Genomic DNA, 27,752 nt, shown 5'->3' with positions numbered 1-27,752 from the left:
TTGGTTTGCATTCAAATCTGGGAAACTTCATTTTTGGCCCATTTTTGAAAATTTTGATGATGGTACCCCTTATCAAAAATGCAAAATTTAGCCGAAAATGAATTTCTCAAAATCGCTAAACGAGTGATAGGGGTGGTTAGTTTCGGTCGTAAGCAGCACAAAACAGTCGTTCTTATGGTTGTACGGCTTGTTTTGGCCGAGCTAGAGCTAAACACCCGAAAATAGTATTGCAAATTTCTGTTAAAATTTGGTTTCTTGATTTTTTAGCCATTAAATCAGAGCTCGCAGCAAAAAACCAGAGCAATTATGATAAAAGCAAGTATAGGGGTTTAAAGTTTTGGTTGTTAACTGCATAAAACAGTCACTGTTTTAGCCGTAAGTCTTGTTTTGACAAAGTTACAGCTAAGACACGGCAACAAACCCGGAATCTCTTCTGTAAAAAATAGGTTTTTTGACTTTTTAGCCATTAAATCCACACTCTCCCCAACAAAAACAGAGCAACACTGTTAAAAGTAGGTATAGGGGCTTAAAGTGTTGGTTGTTAACTGCATAAAACAGTCACTGTTTTAGCCGTAAGTCTTGTTTTGACACAGTTACAGCTAAGACACGGCAACAAACCCGGAATCTCTTCTGTAAAAAAAAGGTTTTTTGACTTTTTAGCCATTAAATCCACACTCTCCCCAACAAAAACAGAGCAACACTGTTAAAAGTAGGTATAGGGGCTTAAAGTGTTGGTTGTTAACTGCATAAAACAGTCACTGTTTTAGCCGTAAGTCTTGTTTTGACAAAGTTACAGCTAAGACACAGCAACAAAACCGGAATCTCTTCTGTGAAAAATAGGTTTTTTGACTTTTTAGCCATTAAATCCACACTCTCCCCAACAAAAACAGAGCAACACTGTTAAAAGTAGGTATAGGGGCTTAAAGTGTTGGTTGTTAGCTGCATAAAACAGCCACTGTTTTAGCCGTGCTACTTGATTTGACAAAGTTACAGCTAAGAAACGGCAACAAAGCCGGTTTTCTGCTATCAAAAGACGTATACTTGATTTTGAGCGCAAAAAAATCAGTTTTTTAGCCATAGCACAGCCAAAAATGGTCCAAATACAGAATGTAATACCTCGTAGGGCTCGTAATTTGATTGTTATGATTCCCAATTGGTTTGCATTCAAATCTGGGAAACTTCATTTTTGGCCCATTTTTGAAAATTTTGATGATGGTACCCCTTATCAAAAATGCAAAATTTAGCCGAAAATGAATTTCTCAAAATCGCTAAACGAGTGATAGGGGTGGTTAGTTTCGGTCGTAAGCAGCACAAAACTGTCGTTCTTATGGTTGTACGGCTTGTTTTGGCCGAGCTAGAGCTAAACACCCGAAAATAGTATTGCAAATTTCTGTTAAAATTTGGTTTCTTGATTTTTTAGCCATTAAATCAGAGCTCGCAGCAAAAAACCAGAGCAATTATGATAAAAGCAAGTATAGGGGTTTAAAGTTTTGGTTGTTAACTGCATAAAACAGTCACTGTTTTAGCCGTAAGTCTTGTTTTGACAAAGTTACAGCTAAGACACAGCAACAAAACCGGAATCTCTTCTGTGAAAAATAGGTTTTTTGACTTTTTAGCCATTAAATCCACACTCTCCCCAACAAAAACAGAGCAACACTGTTAAAAGTAGGTATAGGGGCTTAAAGTGTTGGTTGTTAGCTGCATAAAACAGCCACTGTTTTAGCCGTGCTACTTGATTTGACAAAGTTACAGCTAAGAAACGGCAACAAAGCCGGTTTTCTGCTATCAAAAGACGTATACTTGATTTTGAGCGCAAAAAAATCAGTTTTTTAGCCATAGCACAGCCAAAAATGGCCCAAATACAGAATGTAATACCTCGTAGGGCTCGTAATTTGATTGTTATGATTCCCAATTGGTTTGCATTCAAATCTGGGAAACTTCATTTTTGGCCCATTTTTGAAAATTTTGATGATGGTACCCCTTATCAAAAATGCAAAATTTAGCCGAAAATGAATTTCTCAAAATCGCTAAACGAGTGATAGGGGTGGTTAGTTTCGGTCGTAAGCAGCACAAAACAGTCGTTCTTATGGTTGTACGGCTTGTTTTGGCTGAGCTAGAGCTAAACACCCGAAAATAGTATTGCAAATTTCTGTTAAAAATTTGTTTTTTGGCTTTTTTAGCCATTAAATCAGAGCTCGCAGCAAAAAAGCAGAGCAATTATGATAAAAGCAAGTATAGGGGCTTGAAGTGTTGGTTGTTAACTGCATAAAACAGTCACTGTTTTAGCCGTAAGTCTTGTTTTGACAAAGTTACAGCTAAGACACAGCAACAAAACCGGAATCTCTTATGTGAAAAATAGTTTTTTTTACTTTTTGGCCATTAAATCCACACTCTCCCCAACAAAAACAGAGCAACACTGTTAAAAGTAGGTATAGGGGCTTAAAGTGTTGGTTGTTAGCTGCATAAAACAGCCACTGTTTTAGCCGTGCTACTTGATTTGACAAAGTTACAGCTAAGAAACGGCAACAAAGCCGGTTTTCTGCTATCAAAAGACGTATACTTGATTTTGAGCGCAAAAAAATCAGTTTTTTAGCCATAGCACAGCTAAAAATGGTCCGAATACAGAATGTAAAACCTCGTAGGGCTCGTAATTTGATTGTTATGATTCCCAATTGGTTTGCATTCAAATCATTTTTGGCCCATTTTTGTAAATTTTGATGATGGTACCCCTTATCAAAAATGCAAAATTTAGCCGAAAATAAATTTCTCAAAATCGCTAAACGAGTGATAGGGGTGGTTAGTTTCGGTCGTAAGCAGCACAAAACTGTCGTTCTTATGGTTGCACGGCTTGTTTTGGCCGAGCTAGAGCTAAACACCCGAAAATAGTATTGCAAATTTCTGTTAAAAATTTGTTTTTTGGCTTTTTTAGCCATTAAATCAGAGCTCGCAGCAAAAAAGCAGAGCAATTATGATAAAAGCAAGTATAGGGGCTTGAAGTGTTGGTTGTTAACTGCATAAAACAGTCACTGTTTTAGCCGTAAGTCTTGTTTTGACAAAGTTACAGCTAAGACACGGCAACAAAACCGGAATCTCTTCTGTAAAAAATAGTTTTTTTTTACTTTTTGGCCATTAAATCCACACTCTCCCCAACAAAAACAGAGCAACACTGTAAAAAGTAGGTATAGGGGCTTAAAGTGTTGGTTGTTAACTGCATAAAACAGCCATTGTTTTAGCCGGGCTACTTGATTTGACAAAGTTACAGCTAAGAAACGGCAACAAAGCCGGTTTTCTGCTATCAAAAGACGTATACTTGATTTTGAGCGCAAAAAAATCAGTTTTTTAGCCATAGCACAGCCAAAAATGGTCCAAATACAGAATGTAATACCTCGTAGGGCTCGTAATTTGATTGTTATGATTCCCAATTAAGTAAGTAGCCCTGTTACCAAGCTACCAAAATTCACCTCTCAGCATCCAATATTAATCACTCTCGTTTGAACACGATCAAAGTGAATGAGATTTGTTTTAATTTGGTACACGACTTTTATCTTGGCGTTGCCAGCTTGTCACTATAATTGTAACTAGATTTTCGACTCGACTGTGCACACACACCCCGTTGCATTCAGATATAAATATATATGTATATATATAATATATATATAGAATATATATGGGGTTTTTCGGGGGGTAAAAATGAAGGGGTCGCTTGGGGCTGCGATGTCAACGTCAGCATCAGTTACACGAAGAAATTTGCGCGCTTGGGCCCAGCGCACTTAACACATAAAACAAACAACAACACGGGGGGCGATAGCCGTGCAGGAGTGTGGAGATGGGGCAGTGCCAGTGCAGGAGGGGGCATGGCAAGAGTGCTGCGAGCCAAGCGCGCCAAGAAAGTCATTCAAAAGTCAACCAACTTTCTTTTGAAACACGTTAAAGAGCAGCAGCGAAAAAAAATCCAGTACACAAAACGAGGAGGGTTAGTGGGGATGGGTATTGTGTGTACGGGTTGAGTAGGATCGGATGGTGATGGGAAAGGGGGGCTTGGCGGTTAGAAAGCGGACTATGACATCGCCCCCAACCAACTGCTGTTGCTGATTTTCCTTTGTTGTTTGCATGCACACAGCGAACGGAGAAAAGATGGCTGCACTTGCCGGCTTGCGTACTAACACTTGGAGAAAAAGTGTTTGTTTCAATTTTCAAACGATTTATGATATACGAGTACGTATATCGCAAAATGAAACACTTATTACAGCATTTCAGAATAATCATTCTCTTTTATATAACATAAATTAAGAGCATCTTTATTTTGCTATTTTGCTTTCCCCTAATTTTCTAATCAGTCCCAATATGTTTTTTTTTGTCGAGTGTAGCCGCCTTCAAGCAGAGGGTTGCCATCTCTCCAAGGAGCCATCAAAATGTGACGTTGTCGCCGACGTTGTTGCTGCTGTTGCTGGTGGGTATCGTTGTCATGCGTTGAGCCTGCAAGTTTATCACCTCATTGTTCTTGCACTCCCCTGTCTTCAGAGCCGCCACCCTTTTTCTCATCCCCCTTTTGCCTGGGCCACGCCCCCTGTGTCCTTATGGCTGTTGCTGTTTTGTGGTTTTATCGCTGACTGTGGCAGTTGAGCGAGCGAACCGCAGCTGCAACTGCAGTAACTGTCGCTGCTGCAACAGCAACATCAGCAGCAGTAGCAACAGCAGCAACAGCAACAGCAACAGCAACAGCAACAGCAACATCAACAGCAGCAACAACCGCCGCAGAATGCCAGGGGCGGCAATTTTAAGAGGGGTTTGGGATGCATTTAAGGCAGGGTAGCGGAAAGTAAGGGCTTGTGGTCACCGAGGACAATGGACCAAGTCATAAACGGCGACTGCAGGAGGCATTTAAGCACCGCATCGTCGCGGTCAACGGCAAAAACAATTTTCGGTCAATTAACATTGATCAAGCGCGTGTGGCGCCCCCTGTTGGTCAATCAAGGAGTTTTGCAGCCACTTGGGAAAAGGAGTTTCTCTACAGGGAATGTAAAGTATTTCCAACGAGAAAATATGTTTTAAAGTTCAGCACTTATTATCTCTTTAAAAGTATAAAAGAAAAGCACTTAAAGTCATTATAGAAAATTATACAAATCAGAAATTAAGCCCCATGATAAAAACTTATAAACAAAATTGAAATTGTATTGGTTAAAATATTTCAAAAGGTTTTTTCGCTGCCATATAGATTTACAACACATTCCCTTGTTATTGCATCTTGCCAAGCATCAACGTGAATCCAAAGAACATCAACAATTACAATGTTTTTTTCAATTTCCGGACAATGAATACGTTGTTCCCCGCAGCATTAAAACAACGATCGAATTTCGCAGAATTAATTAACAAATGATTTGTAACGTTAAGTTGGTATTCAATTTCGAATTGGAGACTGATCAAATGTAGTACAGTAAATGTAAAATGTCCAAAAAATAAAAGCACTTTTGTTTGCCAATTATTAAATGGTGACTAATTTGGGCACCACTTTACTTAAAAAGATGCCAACAGCATGTCTCAGTTGGTCCTGTTGCACTTTTTTACCCCGTGTCTTGCCCAACAGACATTTCTCATTAGACCAGTCATCGGGTCCTTCATTCGCTACATTCTTATTTTTTCGGTGCTCGACAATGGGCAAAGAGGAGCAGCAGCCAGCGTTGACACCCCCCCGCCCCCCCATTCAACAGCCCCCAATTCATTTGGCAGCAGTGGGGCCAAAGTGAGTTGCAACTAATTTCAGTTTAATTTGTGTCAGTCTTCGCTGGCGTCTGCGTCTGCGTCTGCTCTTCCGCTTTCTTTATTTTCGCACTTGGCCCGGTTACTTATTATCCCTGAGCGACGTGTAAATGCTGCTAATGACGACGTCAAAAGAAGCCGCCATCAGCAGGATACAAAGGACTCCTCCTACACCCCGACGTTTCCCAACATCCCAGCATCTCGACATCCCGTGGACACCCCGGCCTTAACGAGTTCCGTGTTTAATTTGGCAGATTTATTATTTTAATTTGCGCGCATTTCACATTTAACATTTCGATTCGGTACTAAGACGACCTTCGACCTTGACGCCACCTGACAACCCTAAACCAGAGCTGCCTATCCTCCGAAAAGCCTGCAGAGAATCGCTCGTATTTAGGTGGCAAAAAGAGCTTACTTTAATTTAAATTACCAGCCGACAGAGGACATTTCTGGCACAGTTCAAATGTATGTACTTAGTTTCGTTTACACTTAGAAATATGGGATTATTGGAGGTTGCATAGTATATGTATCACAAATATATTTAACCAGATCTATGTTCCTACTATGTTCCTTAAGCATTCAAGGGATTCACTGTAATTTGTTGGTGAATTTATTACCTACACATTGTTTTTTTTTTCAGTGTCCTTCCATTATAAACATAAAAGCATAAATATCCATTTTTGGGACCACCCCCGAGGGCTTTCCCTGCTGAACTGAATACCTGGCCAAGATTTTTGCCAGGCGATTTAAATAATTGACAGTTTTTGTGCGACGAGCGCCGTTGGCCATCTTTGTTTGTATAGTTTGAGTTTTTTGGTGCTGTCTCCCCCAATCCCCGCCCATTGAAATCAGCAGGAGGTCAATTGAATGGTCCTCTTCTCTCGGCCGAAAAATCAGTTGCTTTTGTTCATTGCGACTGTTAAACTGTTTTATCTTTATGCGATTATGTCTGCCGGTCTGTCCACCGAACCCGCTCCCTCTGGGCATCATGCCACAACCACCTATACACCATACACCACCCACCACCCACCGTGCCCCTAATGCGTGTGCGTGGGCAGAAAGAGAAGGACGGAGCAACTCTTTGCCCAAAGGATTTGTGTTTAACAAAGTTAAGTAGAAGACGTGCTCAGGCACGTTTTCACAGCACCACCACCCACTGGAGTACCATCATCCACTCTCCCCCTTTGGAGCACCACCTCGCCCCCGACGGCACCACCACTCCCTTGTTCTACATTTGTGCGTTGTCAATATTAGTGCCTGCCACTCGAAACGTTGCACAATGGCATTGGGGATATTTGAAAAACTGACAGATTCATTGGCGAGCCAAAAAAAAAAGCGGGCGTTAAACGGGTGGGAAAAATAAATGAAGGGAATAGGAGGAAAACCTACATCCGGGAATGAAAATGGATGGATAAATAGACAGAGGAAAACCGCCAAAAAGCCAATGAGACTTTCAAAAATTCCCATTCGTTTTATTAACTGAAATGCATTTTGCGAAAAATTTTTAACGAATTGGCTTACTTGCTTCCAAAAGTGCTATATGTTTCTTTGTATTAAACAAACTTTAAACTCTTAAAACTCAATACTTAACATCTCTTTAATACATTTGTTAAAGGCACACTCAAAAAGTGACCCTAATCCTGTTAATCAAACCCCCTACTACACTTCGTATTTATTAACCATTTCATCTTGGATCTTTCCATTTCATTGCCATCTTGTCTGGCTGAGAAATAAAATATTTTGTGTTAATTTTGTCACGGCCTTCCCTTTGGTTTCTACCTCTACCCCCTTCTCTGTCAGCTTTTCCATTTCCCAATTTCCCCTTTGATTCGGTGCCATTCGGAGGCAGCAACTTTCTGTCAGTTGTTTTAACTTGGCCCCAGGACAGGAAAATGGGATGGAGGAGTTTTCTTTGCTGCCGAAGAAGTCGGAAAATAAGTGGGTTAAGGGGTTGGAAAAAAGGGGTAGGGAGACTTTTGTGTTATCAGCAGTCAGTTAGTAGCGCAAAACTTTTTAAACGTTTTCGAAACAAGTTGAAATTTAAATAAACCTTTCCAATTTTTTGACGATGCCATTAACTCTGAGCAGTTTAGTTCTCCCCTCGTTCGCTCTTCTTATGTCTGCCCTCTCTTTTCAACTGACTTTCGCGCTATCTCTTTCGTATGACTCGCAGACCTTAGACAACAAAATCGCCAGAGAAATGAAACTTTGTGTGTAATGTTTGGCAAATAAAAAATTTTTGAAAAAGGCAACTGCAACTTTGCAGAGAGTTCTTGGAGGGGGAGAAACTTACTGCTCCCTTTAAGCCCGCTTAAAAAGCATCCTAAAAACCTGCTACATAAAATCGACTTAAATTTTTATTGCCGAAAAAAAAGCCTTCGGGCAGAAGTAAAATCGCTAAAATCGCCTTATGGCCTTACCATTTTCAACCGACCAACGTACCAGTTTCTAACTCGACGGCTGGCCACTTTCTCCTACATACAGTGAACTCTCTTGCGTGGAAAAGATTTTAGAAATATTTATAAAAATATTATATAACTGCATGTTTTGTATAGTTTACAGATGATTTTCCTACTGATTTATTGTAGTAAACTCTCCCTTTCATTGTAGTTTGCTTTTCTAAAGGTTGTACTTTATATGTATATATATTTTGTGTTTTTTATATGCAACACCATTATATTTTTCACTGCCCTTAAAATAACTAGAGCATCTGGTCGAGAAGTAGCAATAGTTGGCCAAAAATAAGAACTGAGAAAGCGAAGTGAAAGGGAAGAAACAGAAAATAAAAATAAGAGGAGAGAATATGCAGCCAAAAAGCAGTTCAAGAAGTGCCAACAAAATAATAAAAAGCAAACTTTTTACCAAGTTGACTTTGACACATTGGGCCAAACACAAACACAAGCACAAGCACAGGCACACGGCCACAAACACAAGCACGCATAAATGTTTGAAAGAGACAGACAAGCAGTCTTAAGAACCATGAGAAAGAAGAAATCCAGCGATGGCGCGAAAAAGACGAGGCGAGGTGGCAAGTGTTTCTGCAAGCATGAAAATGCCCGAAAAATAAGTGAAACAGAATATTTATTTGTCTTGCATCAAGCAAAATGAAAGTGGACATAAAGAACTCATAGGAATATGCACTCTAAAATGCATTTTGCTTATATATATTGCCATCCATTTGGGGCCAAAACTGTCAAAGCGTAGCAAACGAGGAACATTTAATATATTTAATAAATCTATCCAATGAAAGACTAACAAACTATTCAATTCAAATCCAAACAGACTGATATCTTGATACTCATTCATACTTGATATCTTCACAAAGGCACAGCAATTGGATCTTAATGAATTTATTAAATATTAGTATATATTCATTTAAGTGTCTCTAAATTGTGAACTAAAAATAAAGGTAGAAAACTTTAAAGTATACTCTTGCATTGCTTAATAAGTGAAAAACTTTTGATACTTTCTATTATAAATTCTTTAAAATTTGTAAATATAAAATTTCATTCTTTGAATTTTCAAGCTATGCAATCTCAAAAGAAAATCTTAAAACTTATTGAATAATCTGCCTGCTACAGAATAACTCTACTTGCCCCATTAATTTGCCTTATCCGTGGCACGTGTAATTAACATCAGCTCCATTCTATACGCCAAACTAATAAGCCCAGTGAAAAAATAAAAAAACAAAAAACCCAAGTAGACCAAGAATAGATACGAAGTGTGATTAATGGATTTAGTCGCGAAAAATCTGTGATAAGCTGGTGGATAAATGGCGACTCATTAGGACGGTCCCAAAAAACTGGAGCTATAAAAGTCTGCAAATTGCCACGGACCATTCACAGTTTTCACCACAAGTCATAGCGAAATGCAGCCTCCTCTGAAGAGTTATTCTTGCCTGCTCCTCTTGTTTGTCCTTTCGGCTATCGATGTGGCCAGGACAGCACCTCGTCAGGCGAGTAGCTATGTAATCCCATTGGCCTGGAAGGATCTACTAGAGGGTTTAAATTTTCCGGAGCCGCAAGAGAAATCCCAGGAAATTCCCGAACCGCGTGCAGTGTATGTTAACCTTGAGGATCCCGCAAGCGATAGCCAGCAGTTTGATTTGCAACAGGTCCTTCTGCTGACCAGTGGACTGAGTCCTGCCCAGATTGCCCAGCGGTCTCAGGGACGGAATGAGGGCAGGTTCTTTTCACGCGGCACCACCGTTGTCGTGGTAACCGGTACGGGTAGCGGCGGCGCAATCAATAACAACAATACCAATACGGTTGTGACCAATGCTACGGCAGTTCCGGCATCCACGACCACAACGGCCACTCGAGCTGGAGAGTTTATCCGGGCTCCAATTGGATATCCGGCCGGACTGCCCATGCAATATTTCCGGAAGCGACAGGACGACGGCTCATTATCATCACCGGCACTTACCTATCCGGAACTATTTGGCTGGAATGAGGCGGCTTTCTATGGCGGAGATTTGGGTAGTAGTTATGCCGGTTTGGGTGGCCTCAACGGTGGCTATAGTCTGCCTGGTGTACCCTTGGTTCCCATTACCATTGGCAACGAAGTGAGATATGTGCCCATGAATCTACGAATGTACCGTCAATTGGCCAGTAGTCCTCCTCCACCACCGCCTCCTCCAATGCCCGCCATCAGGGAGGAGGAGGATCAGTTGGGCGACGATGATATATCTGGCTTTGCCGTATCACCAGAACTTGAAGTGGACGAGGAGAGTCTCAATGATGGTGGTCAAGAGGTCGGTAGTTCTGGTCACTCAGTTGGCGTCTCACCCGGCTACGGAATCCTTGGCCAGCGGTTAAGACCTCGTCCTTTGGCCAGAAGGCGACCTCTACAGTCACTGGCCCAGAATATTCGCAGGGTGCAGTACCTCAAGTAGTACGTGTTAATCAACAACGGAACAAAGAATCAGAATGACCACTAAACTTAAGAACAATTTTTTTTCTACACCTACCTAAACTAAATAAAATGCATTAAAAACAAGTTTGATATTATTCCTGATAGTTACTCTAAATTGGTAAATTCAAACTCAACCGAGTGGCCAACTTTAATGGGAATCAATTGCTCTGACAGCTTAATCATCCAAACTAGACCAAGCAACTGGTTATGGCTATATTCATTCTATTTTACAGATATGCCACAAATAATAGTCGCAATTTAACGGGTATTTACCATCATGGGTAATTACCATCATTTGAGTTATTTATGAATAATATATCCGCTTATTAAGGATTAAGAGGTTTAATTATTTATAAAACCATCTAACCTCTTTCATAATATTCCCTGCTTTCACCATTATTATTTTAAACCCAACTGTGGCTATGAAAATATGTTGAAAAAAAAAAAAGAAGAAATTCCTGAACTCTTTTCGCGAAACTCCTCATCTCTGCGTTGGCCCCAATAATATTAAGTTGATAAGTTTTTCCATTGGCCGGAAGGAAAACTTTTCAATTTGCGAGCAGAGTTTCGCTTATTACCCATAAACATTTTACATGAGCTTGGGAAAAAGAAAGTTTGCCATTGGGAAAAACTCTATGAAATAGATGCGCTAACTAGATCAATTTTAATTTGCTTCACAAAGACAATTCAATCAGTCAAAAATATGGCACTTTTTCGAAGTGGGTTAGACAGAGAGCGTTCTGTCAAATTATCTGGCAAATGTTTGCGGAGGAAATGAAGAAAATGCCGAATGGCAAATGGCAAATGGCAAAATGGCAAATAGTATGAATTTTCCACTACCACTCTCCACTCCACTCCCTCTCCACTCCACTTCTGGCCAAATTCTGTATGTGTGTGTGTGTCTAATTGATGGCAACATTCTGGGCTCTCAACTGTCGAGAGAACTCAATAATAATAACAGATAGATGTGGACTCACCTCCCCCAATGCGCACAGGCAAAAACCAAACTGAGACACAATAACAAATTAAATAAATATAAGAAGCTTTTAAGTTAATAGAAAATTCTATAATTGAATTTTATGCCAAACATCGTCTGGCTTCCACTTCTGAGGACCTCCGACACTTGAAGATATTTAATCAGAAATGCAAGCAAAATAATAACCGAAGATGGAATTCCTTCGTTATATAAAATACACAAAAACCCAAGGACCAATTTCAAATTATTTCAATTTATTGGCCCGGCCAATGTAAATGGAATTTAAGCAATTCAAGGGGAAAAAAAACAAAAGCACCAAAACAAGAAGATAAAAAAAAAAGAACAGATTGCAAATTATGATTGATTCGTAGATTTTTAATTCACCCATCAACATTCTGCAGTAATGCATTAAAATAGCTTTTCCAATTATTTTACAGGACACATATTTTCCAATATATATTCAAGGGATTTTAATTGCTTATTTTAAGCCTTTTTTCTTTGAACATGAATTAATCTTTTCAATTTATTTCTTTACCGTAGGGCGCTTTTGAAGTGATTTTTTTTTTGTTGTTTTATCAAATTTAAAGGGAGCTTTGTAAAAAGTAACAACTTCTTGAGGAAATTTGATGTACTAAGACATAAACTTTAACGTAAATAAAAATAATAACGAGGAGATTGTCTTTTTCTGCTGCCAACTGACATTCCCCGCAAAATAGAATATTACAGATATGCATTAGAAGAGCTCAGTGAACCTTTTGTGTAGATTTTGCAACTCAAACTTCCACTTGACCACAAGTGTTACTGTGGAAATAATAACGATAACAGTAAATACAAAGTTGGACGGAACGTCGAGCTATTGACACAACACTCTGGATGATTACGGGAAAACATTTTGGCAGACGGGTGTTAAAGCTAAGGACCAAGGAAATACCACCGACTCACGTAGACAAGTATCTGTGTATCTTGTATCTTGTATTCTATATTCTGTATTCCATATTCTGTATTCCTTATTCCGTAGTCTGTATTTTGTATTCTGTATTCTGTATTCTGTATTCTGTATTCTGTATTCTGTATTCTGTATCTTTTGCCTGTCAGAAAAGCTCTTCGTGTGCGTGTTGGCGAGAGTTTTGTGGGAAACACTTTTCAAGATTAAAACAAAAAGATTTAAGTGAATTATGCCAAAGTTATTTGCCTGGTGGTGCGGCTCACGCACTCGACACTATCCTCCCAGAATGCCACATTATGCCACAGATACTGGTCGTGTAATATAAATATGTGCAGGCAAATAAATTTACTACCATCGAGATCGTAAAAATAGTACTCTTTCTAAGAAAAGGTGACCTTAAAGTTTTCAGTTATTCATATTCGAAATATATATAGATTAGTAATTTAAATTATAACAAATTCAAAACCTATGATGAAAATTATCCTAAATTCTCCCACTGCTTATCATTTTAAAGAGGTTTTAGTTTTTCACTTTTTTTCCACCTTTCTCGAGCTTAACTTCACACCTTCGACCCCTATTATTTTGAACTGTGTTGTATTTTTTGGAGCGGGCGGACATGAGTTCGTTTATTTATTTATACAGCCCGGAATATCTTTGCCTTCGAGTTTTTCCCCTTTGGCCAGTGCAGATTTATGCGAACGCATGTTTATTGTCGAGTTTATTAGATTTGATTTACTGCCCGGTGGTCGGAGAGATCTCGGCATGTCTGGCCGTATCCAGAGACACCGGATACCACAGATACTTTCCCCATCAAGACCCGACATCGACTTCCCCTTCTTAGACGCCCAATAATTGCACGTCGTCGAGGCATCACGCAAGATGTGTCACTCTTTGGTTTTTGCTTCTCGTTTTTTTTCTGACGCGGGTGAAATTTTTAATTGCACCTTATACTAGGGTGTGCTAGGTGCTATAAGAACGGAGCTCATCGATCCATTTCCAAACATTGTCCAAGGAACCCCCACGACATGCAGATCTCCCAGAACATATCTGCATTTCTTGTCATCTTATTGGCCATTTTGGCCACTTGCGAATCGCGTAGAAGTGGTGAGTTTAGATACACTCGTGACAAGATTTTATAAAACTAATGGTTGCAATTTCTATACATCAGCTTACCGCCTGCCAAAGCTGCAGGGACGCAGTGCTTCTGGCAGTACATCTCCACAAGATGTGGGTTCTGGTCGGGATCTGATGAAGAAGTTTATGATGATGCGTGGACTCTTCCAGCAGCCGCCCAGTGACAATGTGATTGTGATCACACAGCCCTCGACAACAACGACAACGACCACGCCCACTGGATCGCCCACCACCACGACATCGACGACAACAACAACCACGCCCACAACCAACAGTACGGCACGATCCTTCAATGGAAATGTCCATCAAAAGGAAGCACAGAATATTGAGGTACAGGAAATTCCAGTGACCACCACCATGACAGGTCGGGGTCTTCAGGATCGACTGGATCTACCAGAAGACAAGGATGAGGAGGACATCCTGGAACTGGAGACTCTAAAACCGAAAAAGTCAGCACAATGGTCAACGAAACTTCGTCTGAAGGGCATACAGTTGAACAATAGAAAGAAGAACCTGGTCAAGAAGACACATAGACGAGTCCACAAGCATCCACAGAAAAAGAAGCGTCATCAGAAGAGGAAGGTCAACAAGAAGCCAGCGGCAAACCAGCTACGGAACACCGAATCCGCGGTCAACTTCATCGAACCCTATCACAACGATCGAATCCAACCACAAACTGGTCAGTCCGCCACCGATTCTCGATTGCAGCGCATCTGGCGACGCTTTCAAATAGCCAACTAACTCTAAAGATCGATCGAATTATTTATAAAGAATTTTTTTTTTTTTAATATTTTTTTAAGTGGAGAATATATTTTATTCTTTAACAAACATGAAAATAATAAACTAGAATTATCAGCAATAAAATGGCCAATAAATACGAAGTGAATCAACGAAGCCTTTGCTTTGATTTTCTATTTGGGTCAATAGTAAAAAAATATATAAATTGATTTAAGTTCTCAATTTCGAGGTGAAAAAAAAGATTTAATGCCTCACTTAGTTCACATATTACTCTCAAGCTTATTAAATTCCAGCTCTTTTACTTCCAATTAAATTTCAGCTACAGTTTCATTCAACTCTTCAGGTGAAAAACGACGAACAAAGGAGAGCTGGCGTATAATGGAATATCTTGAAGAGGTTTTAAATTTCATTTTGCCATATTTTATGGCAAATTGGGCAAGAACAAAAGGTATTTGTCCACGTACAGATACATATATATATATATATAAATGTGCGAGTATTTTATATACACGTTTGACCCTGAAAACTTTTCGCGTGGCACGTAAAACGAAATGGTGGTTCAACTTGGAAAACCCTTGTCCCCCCCGTTTTTCAAGAACAATTGATAAGCGTTGGGGCAAAAAGGTTTGGATTAGGCCAAGTCAACGACTTGCCGCACAATTTTATATATAAATAAAATAAGAAATAAGGGCACCAGGGGCCAGACGAAATATGGGAACATGATATCCTGCCGCCGACTGTGGCAAGTTCAAGGATATCTGGCCCGCCCATGAACCATGAAAATAAAGCGTGAACCGGACCCAAAAACCGACTCAAAGGACTGTGACGCGCACACAAAGGAAAATGTTTTCACTTACTAGAAAAAATATTTATAAAAGAAAATAGAGATTTAAATATATAAGAAGTAAACTTAAAGATTTTTAAAGTTTGAAATGAAATAATGAAAAGTGTTTTTATAAGTTAAAGTGCCAGTTATTAGTAAAAAAAAAAGAGTATTTTCATTCGACAACGTAGGCCAATAAAAAAAATCAGTCTCTAAAATTTTTCTCAGTGCCTTGTTCATTTCTCCGCTTTCTCTCGTCGTCTTTGTTTATTTTTTCAATACCCGAAATTTGTGCAAATTGGCAAATTACGCATAAACAGCGCAGAGAAGCAGCAGCCGTCTTCAGGGGAATTGAACTTTTGGCGCTGTCAGGTTCTCTGAAATTTATCTACAGATCGTGGAGATTGGAGGGGAATGCGAACCGGTTTACACCGATTAATTGGCTCGGGCTAAGGGTCAGACTAGATCGACTCCATTAAAAATAGACAACATCTCCGGTTGCCATGAATGATTAAAGTTAAACACTTTATTGAGCTGAGATGTAAAATAATTCTATAAAAATTATTATTAAAATGTGATCGAAATCAAAAGATAAAGTACATGAAGTGTAAAATATTTCTTTTACCCCAAAAACAAACAAAGCTAAGTTGACACCTTATTAAAGTGATCAATAAATCTTATGCAAAAAGACTTCTTAACTTGGAAGGTGATTAATACGATTAAAGAACTACCAAAAACTCTAATTGCTGGCCTACCTAAGTGATACGTTTTCGACTACGTGGATATGTTGGTATGGAAATAGTCACCTAATTGCCAATTAATGCGGCAAATCCTACGGATTCCCGGCACAAAATCATCCTGGGCCTGGGTATTTTCCCTTCGACTGCGATGCCCACGATTTTCAGATTTCAGTTTTCGGATGTCGGATGTCGGATGTCGGCGGGAAGGTCTCGAGTGGCGGCCCAAAATCAAAATCAATACGTCGAGTCGTCGTCATGGCTGCCTTCTTACATGTTACTTCACCTTCGACCCCATACCGCCCTGCCCAGCCCCGTCCCCCCTATTTTTTTTTTTTTGTGGGGAAAAGGATATTGAAAAAGGCGCCGCTCGGGGAAACTTTTTTCATTTTTAGTTTGTCAAGTTGGCACAAAAGGGCGGCGACGACGCCAACTCCAAGTTTTCTCTATAAAAAGGCAAAAAGTGCGGGGGGAGGAGGGGTTGTAGGGAAATACCAACTTAACATTTGCACGCTTAAAATGCCAAAAAAAAAAAAAGACCAGAGGAAGCCAAGGATAAAGGGGCGGGCCAAGTGCTAAAGTTGGTCCTAACACCGGGAAAATCCCGGCCTGCCCCGCCTCCTTGACCCAGCGCCTTTGTGCCGACAACTTCACTGCACTTTCCCTGATTTACCCCGCCTCGTTTGCCGCCATCTTCAGTGCAGTCTCTGCCGCCTTTCTCCATTCTCCCGCTTTGCCTTTTTCTAACTCTTTTGCTCGTTGGCCAAAATCCATTGCCTACTTTTCGGCCGACAGTTTTTTGGGTGTCTGCCGCCACCTAGCGGCATCTGCAAGCAAAGACTGACTTTTACAGTGGCTCTTCGTTAAAATATGGGAACGTATTGAAGATCTAAGCTTAAATATTAATTTAAACATCCAAGTGGAAGTTCACATTTCAAAGGGACCCACTGTGGATGGATGACAATTTAAATTTTGATGCATCTCGTTATGAATTTACGAAATGCCCAATCGCACACCCACACCAGGTACATACACATCGGTATAAATTATGCACGAGTGCGACAAAAATGGGCAAATTGCAAAGGGTTTGGTGCCAGGTGGCGGCAATACAAAAGCAATTGTATAATTGCATTTTAATATGATGACTGCTGCAGTTTTACTGCCCGCAGCATCAGCAACTTCAGCAGCAACTGCAGTAGCAGCTGCAGTATAGTAGCCGCAGAAATAGGCGGACCAAAATTTCGCATAGCAAATTAATTTAACTAGGCCGAAAATGAAACATTTTGCAACCTGAATTGGCTTGTCAACGTTTCTTTTTTTTTTCACTTTTTATCAAGGATTTAAATAGTGAAATGTGAAATTAAATTAAATATGTAAAACAGCCTTCTTTTCACTTATTTAGAAATTAAAGATCGAATATTGTTTAAAACCAGCTTAACAATTAATCATGAAATTATGTAAGTTCTTAGACAAATCCCCTCGGGTAAATGCGCCTTGAATTGAACTTATAATCTCCTGAACTATGGGCAAAATGCATTATAACAAACGATTCAGCTTGGCTAAGCATGGCCACAAATTATTCCAAATTTACAAAAATCATTGGCAAAGAGGTTTAATTAAATGGCAATTGCAGAGAGCAGCCATCTAAGTGTGCATATTTCGTCTTTCACTAAGGCTAAAAGCAGTTCGAATGCATTTATTTATTTTGCCAAGGCACTTTTGATTATGTGAATGGTGGGAGGTAGGGAAATTTTGAAATTGGCTGGCATTGGCTGGGTGAATAAATGCTCTATGTCTAAATTAATGCCAGCAATTAAAATGCTTAACACTAGTTGGGAAACCCAAACCCCGATAAACTTACTTGTAGGTAGGTAGGCCAGGCATTCCATTGTATCTTGGGCCGCAGTTACATTTGTATCCGTAAATCCAACTGCATCTGCATCTGCATTTAGAAGCAGGACGAGGAGCAGCCTGCAGGGTGAGCTGCCTGTCGACAGCTTGCGGCCATTGTAAGTAGCTGCGGTGGACCCATTGCCTCCCAAATGCATTTTCCAGATCGGAGGAGCACTCCTTAAGCTCCAAGTATTCTGAGTTCTGAGCTTTGAGTCCAAAGTCCTTAGTCCTTGGTCCTCGGTCTGATGTCCCGAGTCCAGTGTCTGCAATCTGCAGCATTGTATTGTCTAAATCTGGTCAAATGTTGGCCAAAGCACACGCTTTTGTTGCCATGCCCATTGTTCATAGCTCAACAGCATAGTGGACTGTGTCCATTTTATGGTAATTAAACACTAAAATTATAAAAGAAATAAACTTGTCAATATATTTTACTACATTATTTACTACGCTTCCTATATATGATATTTGTTTTTATTTCACAATTTAGTTTTTTTCGCTTTATATTTAAGTATTATTTGCAAAAGAAAGAACCACTGTTCTGCAACCAACTAATGCCGATAATTATAGTGCTGATGATGCATTGAAAATCTGGCACAGAACCTCTTTGCCGGGCAAAAGCAATCGAGCTGACTGATGCGCTCAACTAATTCAGGGAGTAAAGAGGCAAATAGACCAACCACCGACTGACTGACATCCGTCCGGAAAATCTACCACAATCGGACAAATAAATGGACGGACAATAATTTCCATGTAAACGGTGGGAAACTCAAGCTTCGCTTAAATAAACATCTAGGCAAGCTGAAATGCTAAATGCACTCGCCATGCAAGTCTCCACTTAGAAATTTCTAGCCCCCAAAACAAGAGCTTTAAAATGTTGATACGTTGGCTAAAAAAGATCTCGGTATACAAAATTTTAAAATATATATTATTTGAAAACTTAAAACCACGTTCAAAGTATGCTTAAGAAACCTTCTTTAAATAGTTAATTTTTATTTCATTTTCATCTTCTACAAAGTAAACTTTATTTCACAGAGTTTCCATATTTTATTTGTAATTTTCTGTTTGGCTGAATTTAATGAGCAAGGCCGCCCATTTTTGGACCACTTCTGCGAGTGTCTGAAAACTGATAATAAAGGGGGCTGTTAAGTTTTTGGGGACCAAAAAAAAAACAAGGGACGTGCTTTTAGGCATCTGTGCACTCGACTCTCAAAAGGCGCCAACAATGAAAGCCAGCTGCAATTTAATTACCGCTGCAGGGGTGGGTTAATAGGGGAGAAGGAGGTTGGGATTTTCCGGCTTTTCCAGATGGACTGCTGCCGCCTCTGCAGCCATAGTTTTTGGCATGTAGTTGCATATTGCCGGATACTTTATCTCTACCCCAGGTTTTACTGTACCTCCCTCCCTTGCCAAAACCTTTCGGTACAATCGAGTGCTGTTCTTTCCTCTTTTGCTGTTGCGATTATTGTGAAAATAAAAAGAAGATCGCATAAAATGTTTACTGCCAGCCCTCCTTTTGAGCCCCGCTTTTCGCTTAACCCTATATTGTTGTAGAAGATTATATAACGTTATCCATAAAGAACTCCAGTTTTTAGATATTTCAAAATTTTAAAAGTTGTTTTCATAATTTAAATTGCAAATTATAGCAAGCTTATACGTATTTATGATGAAAAATACTTTGAAATCTATATAAACGATTACCTTAGACTTGGTTTCTAAAATTGGAATAAAAACTTTTCCCCGCTAAATCAAACAAACTATGAAATAACTTCAAATTAAGTGCTATCAAGGGGTTAACTTTGCCTTAACCCTTTGCCCGCCCACCTTTGGGGGCTTTCGTTGCTCTGGCAACGGAAAAAGCGTTCGCGTTCTAACAAAAGATGCAACCGCTGGTAAGCTGCAACCACACCACCTTTTTTCCACCCCCTGTCCTCCCCCCATTTCCATGCCCGCCCATGACCATGCCTCCACGCTTCGCTTAACTAATTAGAGCGTGTGAGAAAATGCGCGAAAAGCGTAGGCAGCGGAGGGAAGGGTGTTAAGGGGCCCATTAAGGGGGGAGTTAGGTACGGTGTAAAAAGGACACGGAGGCGTGGCACATCGGGAGGAGACAATTGGGGCTGCCACTTCCTCTGGGCTCTTCATGTTCCTCCAATTTCCAGCCAACATTTAGCCGGCTCATTCGGTCGTGTTTTCTGTTCACTGAAAAAGAAAAGCTAGCTTTTCTACTTAAATCATTTTTAAAAACAATTAATGATGATTTTATGAGGCAAATTTATAAATGAATTTAGATTATAATTACTAAAAGCTTTTGATAGCTAATATATAATAGAAATTCTTTAGTAATTTTCCTATAAAAGTCAAACAATTTAAGGGCACTTCGAATATCAACAAGTTCTTAAGCGACGCCTCTCCGGAGACTCGCGAGTTTTCCCGCTGCTGCCATCTTGAGTCCGTCCGTCATCCTGCGCCTGTTGGGCGGTGGGTGTGGCCAGGACTTCTAGGCCAACTCGGCAGGAAAAAAAAAACACATTTCAATTTTCCACATGGGAAATGTCGCGCGCCGAACCAATTTATGATATCCGCAAAAGTGGCAAAGGCAGGCAAAAAAAAAAAAACGAACGTAAATAAATAAAAAATCGAAAGAAAAAAAAACACCGAATGCCAGACAACCGTTGGGGGCGACGGGCGTGGCACCGGGCAACGTTGACAGCAAATAATAAAAGCAAGTGGATGGCGTAGAAGAAACGCAAATTTCATCAGATAATTTCGAATCATACATGCGCTAAAGGAGACATAAATCAGAGAGTGAGGAAAGGACATCAAGTTCATAAGTGATTATCTAAAACCAAGTGAAAAATTAAGTTAAATTGATATAGTAAACCTGTTAAGAAGAGAAAGAAGTAACTTTTGAGATTACTTAATTATTATTAAAAACAATACAAAAAATCTGACTTATATTCTAACACCTTATCTAACAGCTTTTCTAAATACTTTTTCACTTTATATTTGACATTTTCGATTGCCAAATGCCCACAGATTCGAATATGCCCGACCTTAGTCCGCACTGTTTGCAGAGGGCATAAAAAATATTGAAAGCGAATAATATTTATATCGCGTGTCGGTATCCATTATGCCGCGTTGTATCTGTTCCTACTCTCTCCCAGTCCGTCCCCCGTCCCAAATAAACCAAAAAAAAAAAAAAAGAAACATGCATATAAATAAGTTGCAAATAAAGCGTAGCGTATTGGTAATAATTTTAAAATTTATGTTTATTTACAATTACAGTTTATTTGCCAAATGCACACAAGCAACGAAAACACGCATCCGCACACTAGTCGTTGACCATGCCCCCAAAAACAGAGGCGGTCCAAAATAAATTTCCAATTACGTTTTGCTCAAATCTTTTGGGCTATTTGAATTTTTGATTAAGTGGTGTCGCACATTTTTGATGGACAAACACTGAACATCATTTTCGTGAACTTATTATTAATTATAATTTACACCTTCAAGTCAGTTAACTAATTCATAAATCTATTCAATATTATGTTTACCTACCTAGAGAAACTGCAAATAAATGCAAATCACTATCAAAACAAAAGATATTCGATACCATTTTCGAATTACCAATAATTAGCCACAAATCAAGTGATCGAAAAAAATTAATCAACAAATATTCAGAGGCAGCAGGAATACGAGCATAAATATATCTATATATATATATATATATATATATGTATATATTCTGTATACATTCGCATTTATGTTAATGCAATTATTGCTTGACTTCGCTTAGACAGCGCTTAATAAATGTTTATTAATCATATTTGTAAACAAATTGCCATTGCGCACCATTTGTGAGCAATTATTTATTTATGCCAATAAACATTTTCCATTTTCCACTTTGCAATTTTGCATTCCGATCCGCCACGCCCCCCAAATTGACCCATTTAACCACCCCTTTCGCCCCTTTTTGGCAGCTTTAATCCAAAGAGTTTGCATTCAACATTTTTATTATTGAATTTTAATTAATTTAACAAATAATGGCCAGCCGACCAGCCATCCAGCCGGAGCAAAAACAAATTCGGATTTATGTTCAACGCAAATTATGAATTACAAAATGCTCTTTATTTTCATTTCGTGTCCCATTTAATATTTGGCAAATCGTCTTTTTAATTTAATTTCGTATAAAATAATATTTGGCTTTCATATTGGTATAAAATAAATATTATTTGTTTTTCATATAAAGCTGAGTTTTCCTGAGTTTATTTTGCAAAAAAAATATTCTATTAAAATATATATTTTATTCATGTTTTGCATTTGCTAAGAAATATTTTAATCCCTTTTCTTATCTTTTCAAGGAAAAAATTCAATTAAATGCCCCACAGTTTCGATATCCCGATGAACGATACAATCGATATGCCAGGCCTATGTCATGGCCATAAATTGGCTGGAATGCCTTGGAGGGTGGGCAGACCGAAGAACAACAAAAATAAAGTGAAAAAATGTGAAAATACAGGGAAAAAAAAACGCCAGGGAAATAAAAGGCAGCAAAAGACGAAACAAAGAGAACTGTAATTGATATTTGCTTTATGTGCTTGTGCACACAGCGAAATTGAAACAGTAAACATATTTTAACATATGCCCAGACATATTTACTTTTATGACTTCTGTCGGCCCGATTGCCGCTTACCCGATTCCCCTTTTCAACCGATACCACCCGATTCGTCAGATTCTTTCCTGCTTTCCTGCTGCGTTCGTCATTCGATGCGAAATCGATAAATTAATTAGTGCAAAGTGACGTTTGGAAATTGTCATTGGGTAGCGTAACCTCAAAGAAGGGGGGTTCTCATTGCAAGAAAGCGATAAATGGGTAATGGTAATATGTTTCTATGAAGTTAAATTCAATTAAAGATTTTCAATAGCATTAGTCGTTAGAAAAGGGGGTTTAACCATTTTTGAATAGCTTACAAATACAAAAGAAAAGATTATATACTTTCAGATATCATTTTGAAATTTTTCGTATTATTGGCTAAATAAAGGATGGAATCGCTTCTCTGCAATTGCACGGCACACAGCTTTTAAAAATCTGACCACCGCCCACTACCCAGACTCGTACTTCATCCACCCACCCTTGGCAACATTGCTGTTGGTGTTCCGCTGTTTTATATTTCTGCAATGTTACACCCAACGGATGCAAGCTGGAAAATCCTTTTGCCGTGACAGCAGCTGTTGATTTCTACCTTGAAATGTGATTAATGTTGAAATTTAATTATACATAATTCAAGCACAATTCGAACTGTAAGTCTGCGCAAAAGAGATTAACTAAGTGCTGCACACGGATGAGTTAGTCATAATTAACTATACAAGTTGTTCTCATTTATATAAATTATACAAATGTACCCCTATTAAGGTTTACTTTTTTAAATAACCAAACTTCAAAAAACTTTTGTGCATAGAAAAGATTATTTACAATTGGTGATTTCCAGTCAATCAGAATAATCAGCTTTAATAATCATCATAAAATAATATGGAAAATACTATTTCGTTATGGTGATGAGCAATTTGAAAGCTAAAGTTGATTTGTTTTACCTATAATGACAATGAAATTTAGCAATTTCTTTAGCTGGGAAAATGTGCGATGGAGTACGCAAAACAAAAACAAGTGCAATCGAAACTGTGGATTTAATTAATTTTATAATACACTAGCGGTCGGTCGCCATTTATTTATATACATACGTAGTGGAGTCGAGTGGATTTTGCATTGTTTTGCCATGTTTTTCGATGTTATTTTCCATGGGCGGAGTTCCGTTTTCGGTTTGGCGATTTCAATGCTGACCGTCCGTCCAATTCGCTTTCACTAAATTGACATAATGACCAAATAATTTTCCAGTTCGATGAGCTCTCGGTAGGGAATGACAGGCGAAAGGGCCTGACAGACGGACAGGAAACGATGGGGAGGGATTTTCAATTTTCAATTTTCGCATACGTTTGACAGCCATCGAGTGACATCACATTTAATGCTAATGCTCGATATCAAATGCTGCAAAATTTATTGTGCATGTCAACATTAATTTGCAAAATCTGTGCACTGTATATATATATATATATATTTATAAATTTATATAGAGATTCGTATATCGCGGCAATTAATCAGGCGAACGATGCAACAGCTAAGGAATCTGAGATAATTTGGCACTTAAAAAGGGTGAAGACCCTCTTCAAAGGCATTGAAGGGTGTCGCCTAATGTCGTTGTCAAGTGACGAGTCGACTCCCCCAACTGGGACTCCTTTTTTTTCTTTCGTTTTTCATAGGGTATTTTTGGCTAGATTAGGATTTTGAAATGCCTTGAGTAAAGCCTTTAATATTAGTTTGTAAGCTATTTATCTATAACCTATTTAGTAGAAAATTTAATAACAAATATTCTCTATAAACTAATTTAACATAGACAATAATCTTTTAAGCTTTAACAAAACAGATTAACAATTATATAAAAAACACGGGGTAACATGTAGTTGCCTTGCCAATTCCTAAAGATTTTCCTTAGAATTTTTTTAGTCGACCTTTCGTTTTCCTTTTCTTTTCCTTTCTTTCCCTCAAGTTTACACCAAGACTCGCTCAGTCAGTCATTGGGGACAGGACTGAGTAAAAGTTCCATTTATCAATTGATTGACTAGATAATTGCCAGCAAAGTGAAAGATAAGCGGAGGAAGGACGCACTGCAGCAGTTACTAATGATCCTGGAGGCCTAATCAGTGCTGTTTCCTCCTTTTCTTTTTGGCTATTTCCTCTATTAGCAAAGAGTTGAGAAAAATTGGTTTAAAAACTGAACGGAGAGTTCGGCGAAGCTCTTGTGACAAACGCAGGCCATAAAGCCATAAATGTCGGGCCATAAATTATGCGGCTAAGGGTGGTCAACATGGTTTAACGGCAAGGGAAAGTGGGGTGCTTTTTTGGCCAACGGATGACATGTGTGAAAATGCACTTTACTGTCACTTGAATGTTTGATGGCCAACTGGCATTCGCTGGGAATTGATGGCTTAAACTGACCTAAGCTGTCACTTCATTCGATCACCGTTTATTTTTTGTGACCCAAAATTCCGTTGAAACTTAATTTGAAATATATTTATATTTGCAAATTATTATATATATCCTCATTTTGTATATATATTTTTTTTTATTAATTTATAAATAAATGAATTCAACTACAAACTGACTTTCAGCTGATTGGATTTGCTGCGATCTGCTGGCCACTGGAAAATAATTGATTTACTTAGCATTCACATCAAGGCAGCATTGTCCATGCGACACCTACGCCAGTCGCTCCCTTTTCACCCTAGCTTCACCCCCTTTTCACCCCTCTTTCACCTACAGTTGATCTGGTGCCGTGATAGAGTGCCGCGACACTGAGTAATCTATTTTGTGTGCGAGACTCGCACGCGCAGTCAGCCAGTCACCCACTGAACCACCCACTCAACCACCGCCCAGCCAAAAAAAAAAAAAAAAAAAAAAAGGGAAGTGTGTGTGTCTCTAACACACTAATAATGGCATATAAAGTCGCTCGCACACGTCTCTTTGGATGCTGGATGTTGGCTTTCTTTTTTCCTCACATTTTTCTTTTTTTTTGTTTGGTGGGAGGGTGTTTCCTTGTTTTCCTTTTTTATTTTTTTTTTTTTATTTTTGGCGAATGGCTCTCTTTTGTTTTTGGCGTTTTTACAACATGGCCAGCATAACAATGTCGCAGCAAACGAAAAATTGCAAGTGGACACATGAATTATGTGCAGCACTCGAGTTAAACAACCGCCGGGCGTGGCCCCTATAGCCCCGATACCTATAGACACCCGTCTCCCCCGCAACATATCCACATCTGTACAGGCCCGGGCTATAGCTTTTGGGTCCTCCGGCGACAGGCGAACACCAAAAAAAAGCAACGCCGGCCAGCACTAGGAGAAATTTTGCGGTTTTATGTGGTATTATTCTAAGCATAGAAAATATGAACGTCTCAGAGACTTTCTAAAGCTTTAAAACTAAGAGGATATATATATATATATATGTGTAAAAATTGGCTCAAGGTGATTTCGGTTTTCTCTCAGTGTGGCCACTAAATGCACGAGTACTCAGAGTTTCTTTTCCCACTCCACGATTCGTGGGGTTGTATTTTTTATATACACATGTGCTCGGTTTTTGTTGGCTGCCCATTGGGGACGCGTTAGTGGTCCGTGGCCGGGTCCCGGATGTGGGTGAGGCCATATGTATAGATATATATATATATATATATATACATATATATATTTATATAGGGATGGGAGATGAGGATGAGGATATGGATGAGGGAGAGTAGAAGACGACGAGAAGATGAAATGGGAGCCAAGTGAAGTGAAGTACACTGTTGACTTCGACTCGGGCACTGGCTTGTTTTGGAGGTCACCCCGGAGTGGGAGTTCACCATCGGGGAGTTGGCTTTGCGGGTATTAAATTATACATCATTTTGCAACAAATGATGGTCGTTACTTTGGCCCACACAGTGAACCAGATGCCGTATCCTGAGCCACGAACCACTCTGCCAGTCAATCCTGTCCTGAATTAAGTTTTATATATTCAGCAAAAATATATAATTAACATAACCAAGATTTAAAACTTAATAAACAAATACATATATATGCATTATTGTTATTTGTGATATTTCATTTATCAGTTCTCATTCAAAATGTTGCACAGAATTGTATATTTCCGAAGAATATAAAAATATAAAGCGCTATATTCTTGACCTCGACCTTAGTCTTGATAATTTTATGAGAAACAATAAAGTTATGATTAGAAAATATGCATATGAGTAACTGTGTTCAATAATCATAAGTTCAACTTTTTATCAGCGTTTTCAAGACTTTTTTCAAAATTGAATTCATTTCAGTTGACTTTCTGAGTTTACTTCGAGTGGTCAGAGATCTTCAGAATGCGGTTGGAAATTTATTTATTGTGCTTCTACTTCATTGCTCTCGAGTCGCATCGATCACTTGCTAATTCGTCGGATTTTAACCAATGTGATCAGTGCTGCTTATCCACTTTCAATCCATTGCTCAATTACATTCCGGAACTCAAAAACAAGATTGACAACATAGAGGACCACAAATTGACCATGGAAATCAAATTGGATTCGCAATATTTCGGTTTCCTAGAACGGCTGGAACTCCATGAGAAACTTATCCGCGAATCCTTGGAAACCATTCCCACGATAAAAGATTTCGAGGATATGCGTTCAGAAATCAAATCTCTGAAAAATTCTCCACAAGTTCCAATCTTTGAAACAAACAAAAAATCGATTCCAAAAAATTTCCAGCTCATTGGTTCGAGATATTTTTATATTGAAAAGAAAAGTACACGATCGTGGAATGGGGCGGCCGTTAGCTGTCTACGAAAAGGTGGATATCTAGCTGCTTTTACGAATCGGGAAGAGTTAAGAGCCGTAGCAAATAAGCTGGTAAAAAATGAAGGCTATTGGATTGGAATCAACGATGAGGATTCCAAGGGCGAGTACATATCACTGGCCTCTCGAAAGGAAGCACCACTTTTGAACTTTGCCAGAAACTATCCCAATGGTAGAGGAAACTTCTTGTATTTACTAAATGGATATTTCTATAACAGCTACGAATACAACAAAAAATTTTTCATTTGCCAATCAGACAGGGAAGTCTAGATTGGATTACAAAACTTTGTAGAACTTCATTGTATAATAGCAATCTGAAACATAGAATGCATTCTGTTCTCTGGTCAGTGTAAATAAATATAACATATGGTAGTCCTTTTTTTTTGGCAATGCGGTGGTCTACATTTAGTTG

The 27,752-nt window shown here is 39.0% G+C and overlaps 3 protein-coding genes across 3 annotated transcripts in view; 2 read left to right on the top strand and 1 right to left on the bottom strand.

Annotated features, from left to right (window-relative positions):
• LOC108103336 overlaps positions 1-27,752 on the bottom strand; it is a 146,021-nt gene that overhangs the window by 15,068 nt on the left and 103,201 nt on the right. The window contains exon 4 of the mRNA XM_041818412.1: positions 17,887-18,310. Coding sequence (XP_041674346.1) covers positions 17,887-18,073 — 187 coding nt within the window. The 5' untranslated portion in view covers positions 18,074-18,310. The remainder of the gene's footprint in view (positions 1-17,886; positions 18,311-27,752) is intronic.
• LOC108103329 lies at positions 9,617-11,429 on the top strand. The gene has a single exon (XM_017208765.2). The coding sequence runs from the start codon at positions 9,626-9,628 to the stop codon at positions 10,649-10,651; it is 1,026 nt and encodes a 341-aa protein (XP_017064254.1). The 5' UTR covers positions 9,617-9,625; the 3' UTR covers positions 10,652-11,429.
• Positions 13,565-14,468, top strand: LOC108103330 (activating signal cointegrator 1 complex subunit 2 homolog). Its single transcript, XM_017208766.1, has 2 exons — positions 13,565-13,697; positions 13,762-14,468. The coding sequence occupies exons 1-2, from the start codon at positions 13,619-13,621 to the stop codon at positions 14,466-14,468; spliced, it is 786 nt and encodes a 261-aa protein (XP_017064255.1). The 5' UTR covers positions 13,565-13,618.

The sequence above is a fragment of the Drosophila eugracilis genome, unplaced genomic scaffold, assembly GCF_018153835.1.
Source record: "Drosophila eugracilis isolate 14026-0451.02 unplaced genomic scaffold, ASM1815383v1 contig_2161, whole genome shotgun sequence".
Classification (NCBI taxonomy): domain Eukaryota; kingdom Metazoa; phylum Arthropoda; class Insecta; order Diptera; family Drosophilidae; genus Drosophila; species Drosophila eugracilis.
Note: the sequence above shows the minus strand (reverse complement) of the source record. Positions and strands in the feature narration are given on the sequence as shown.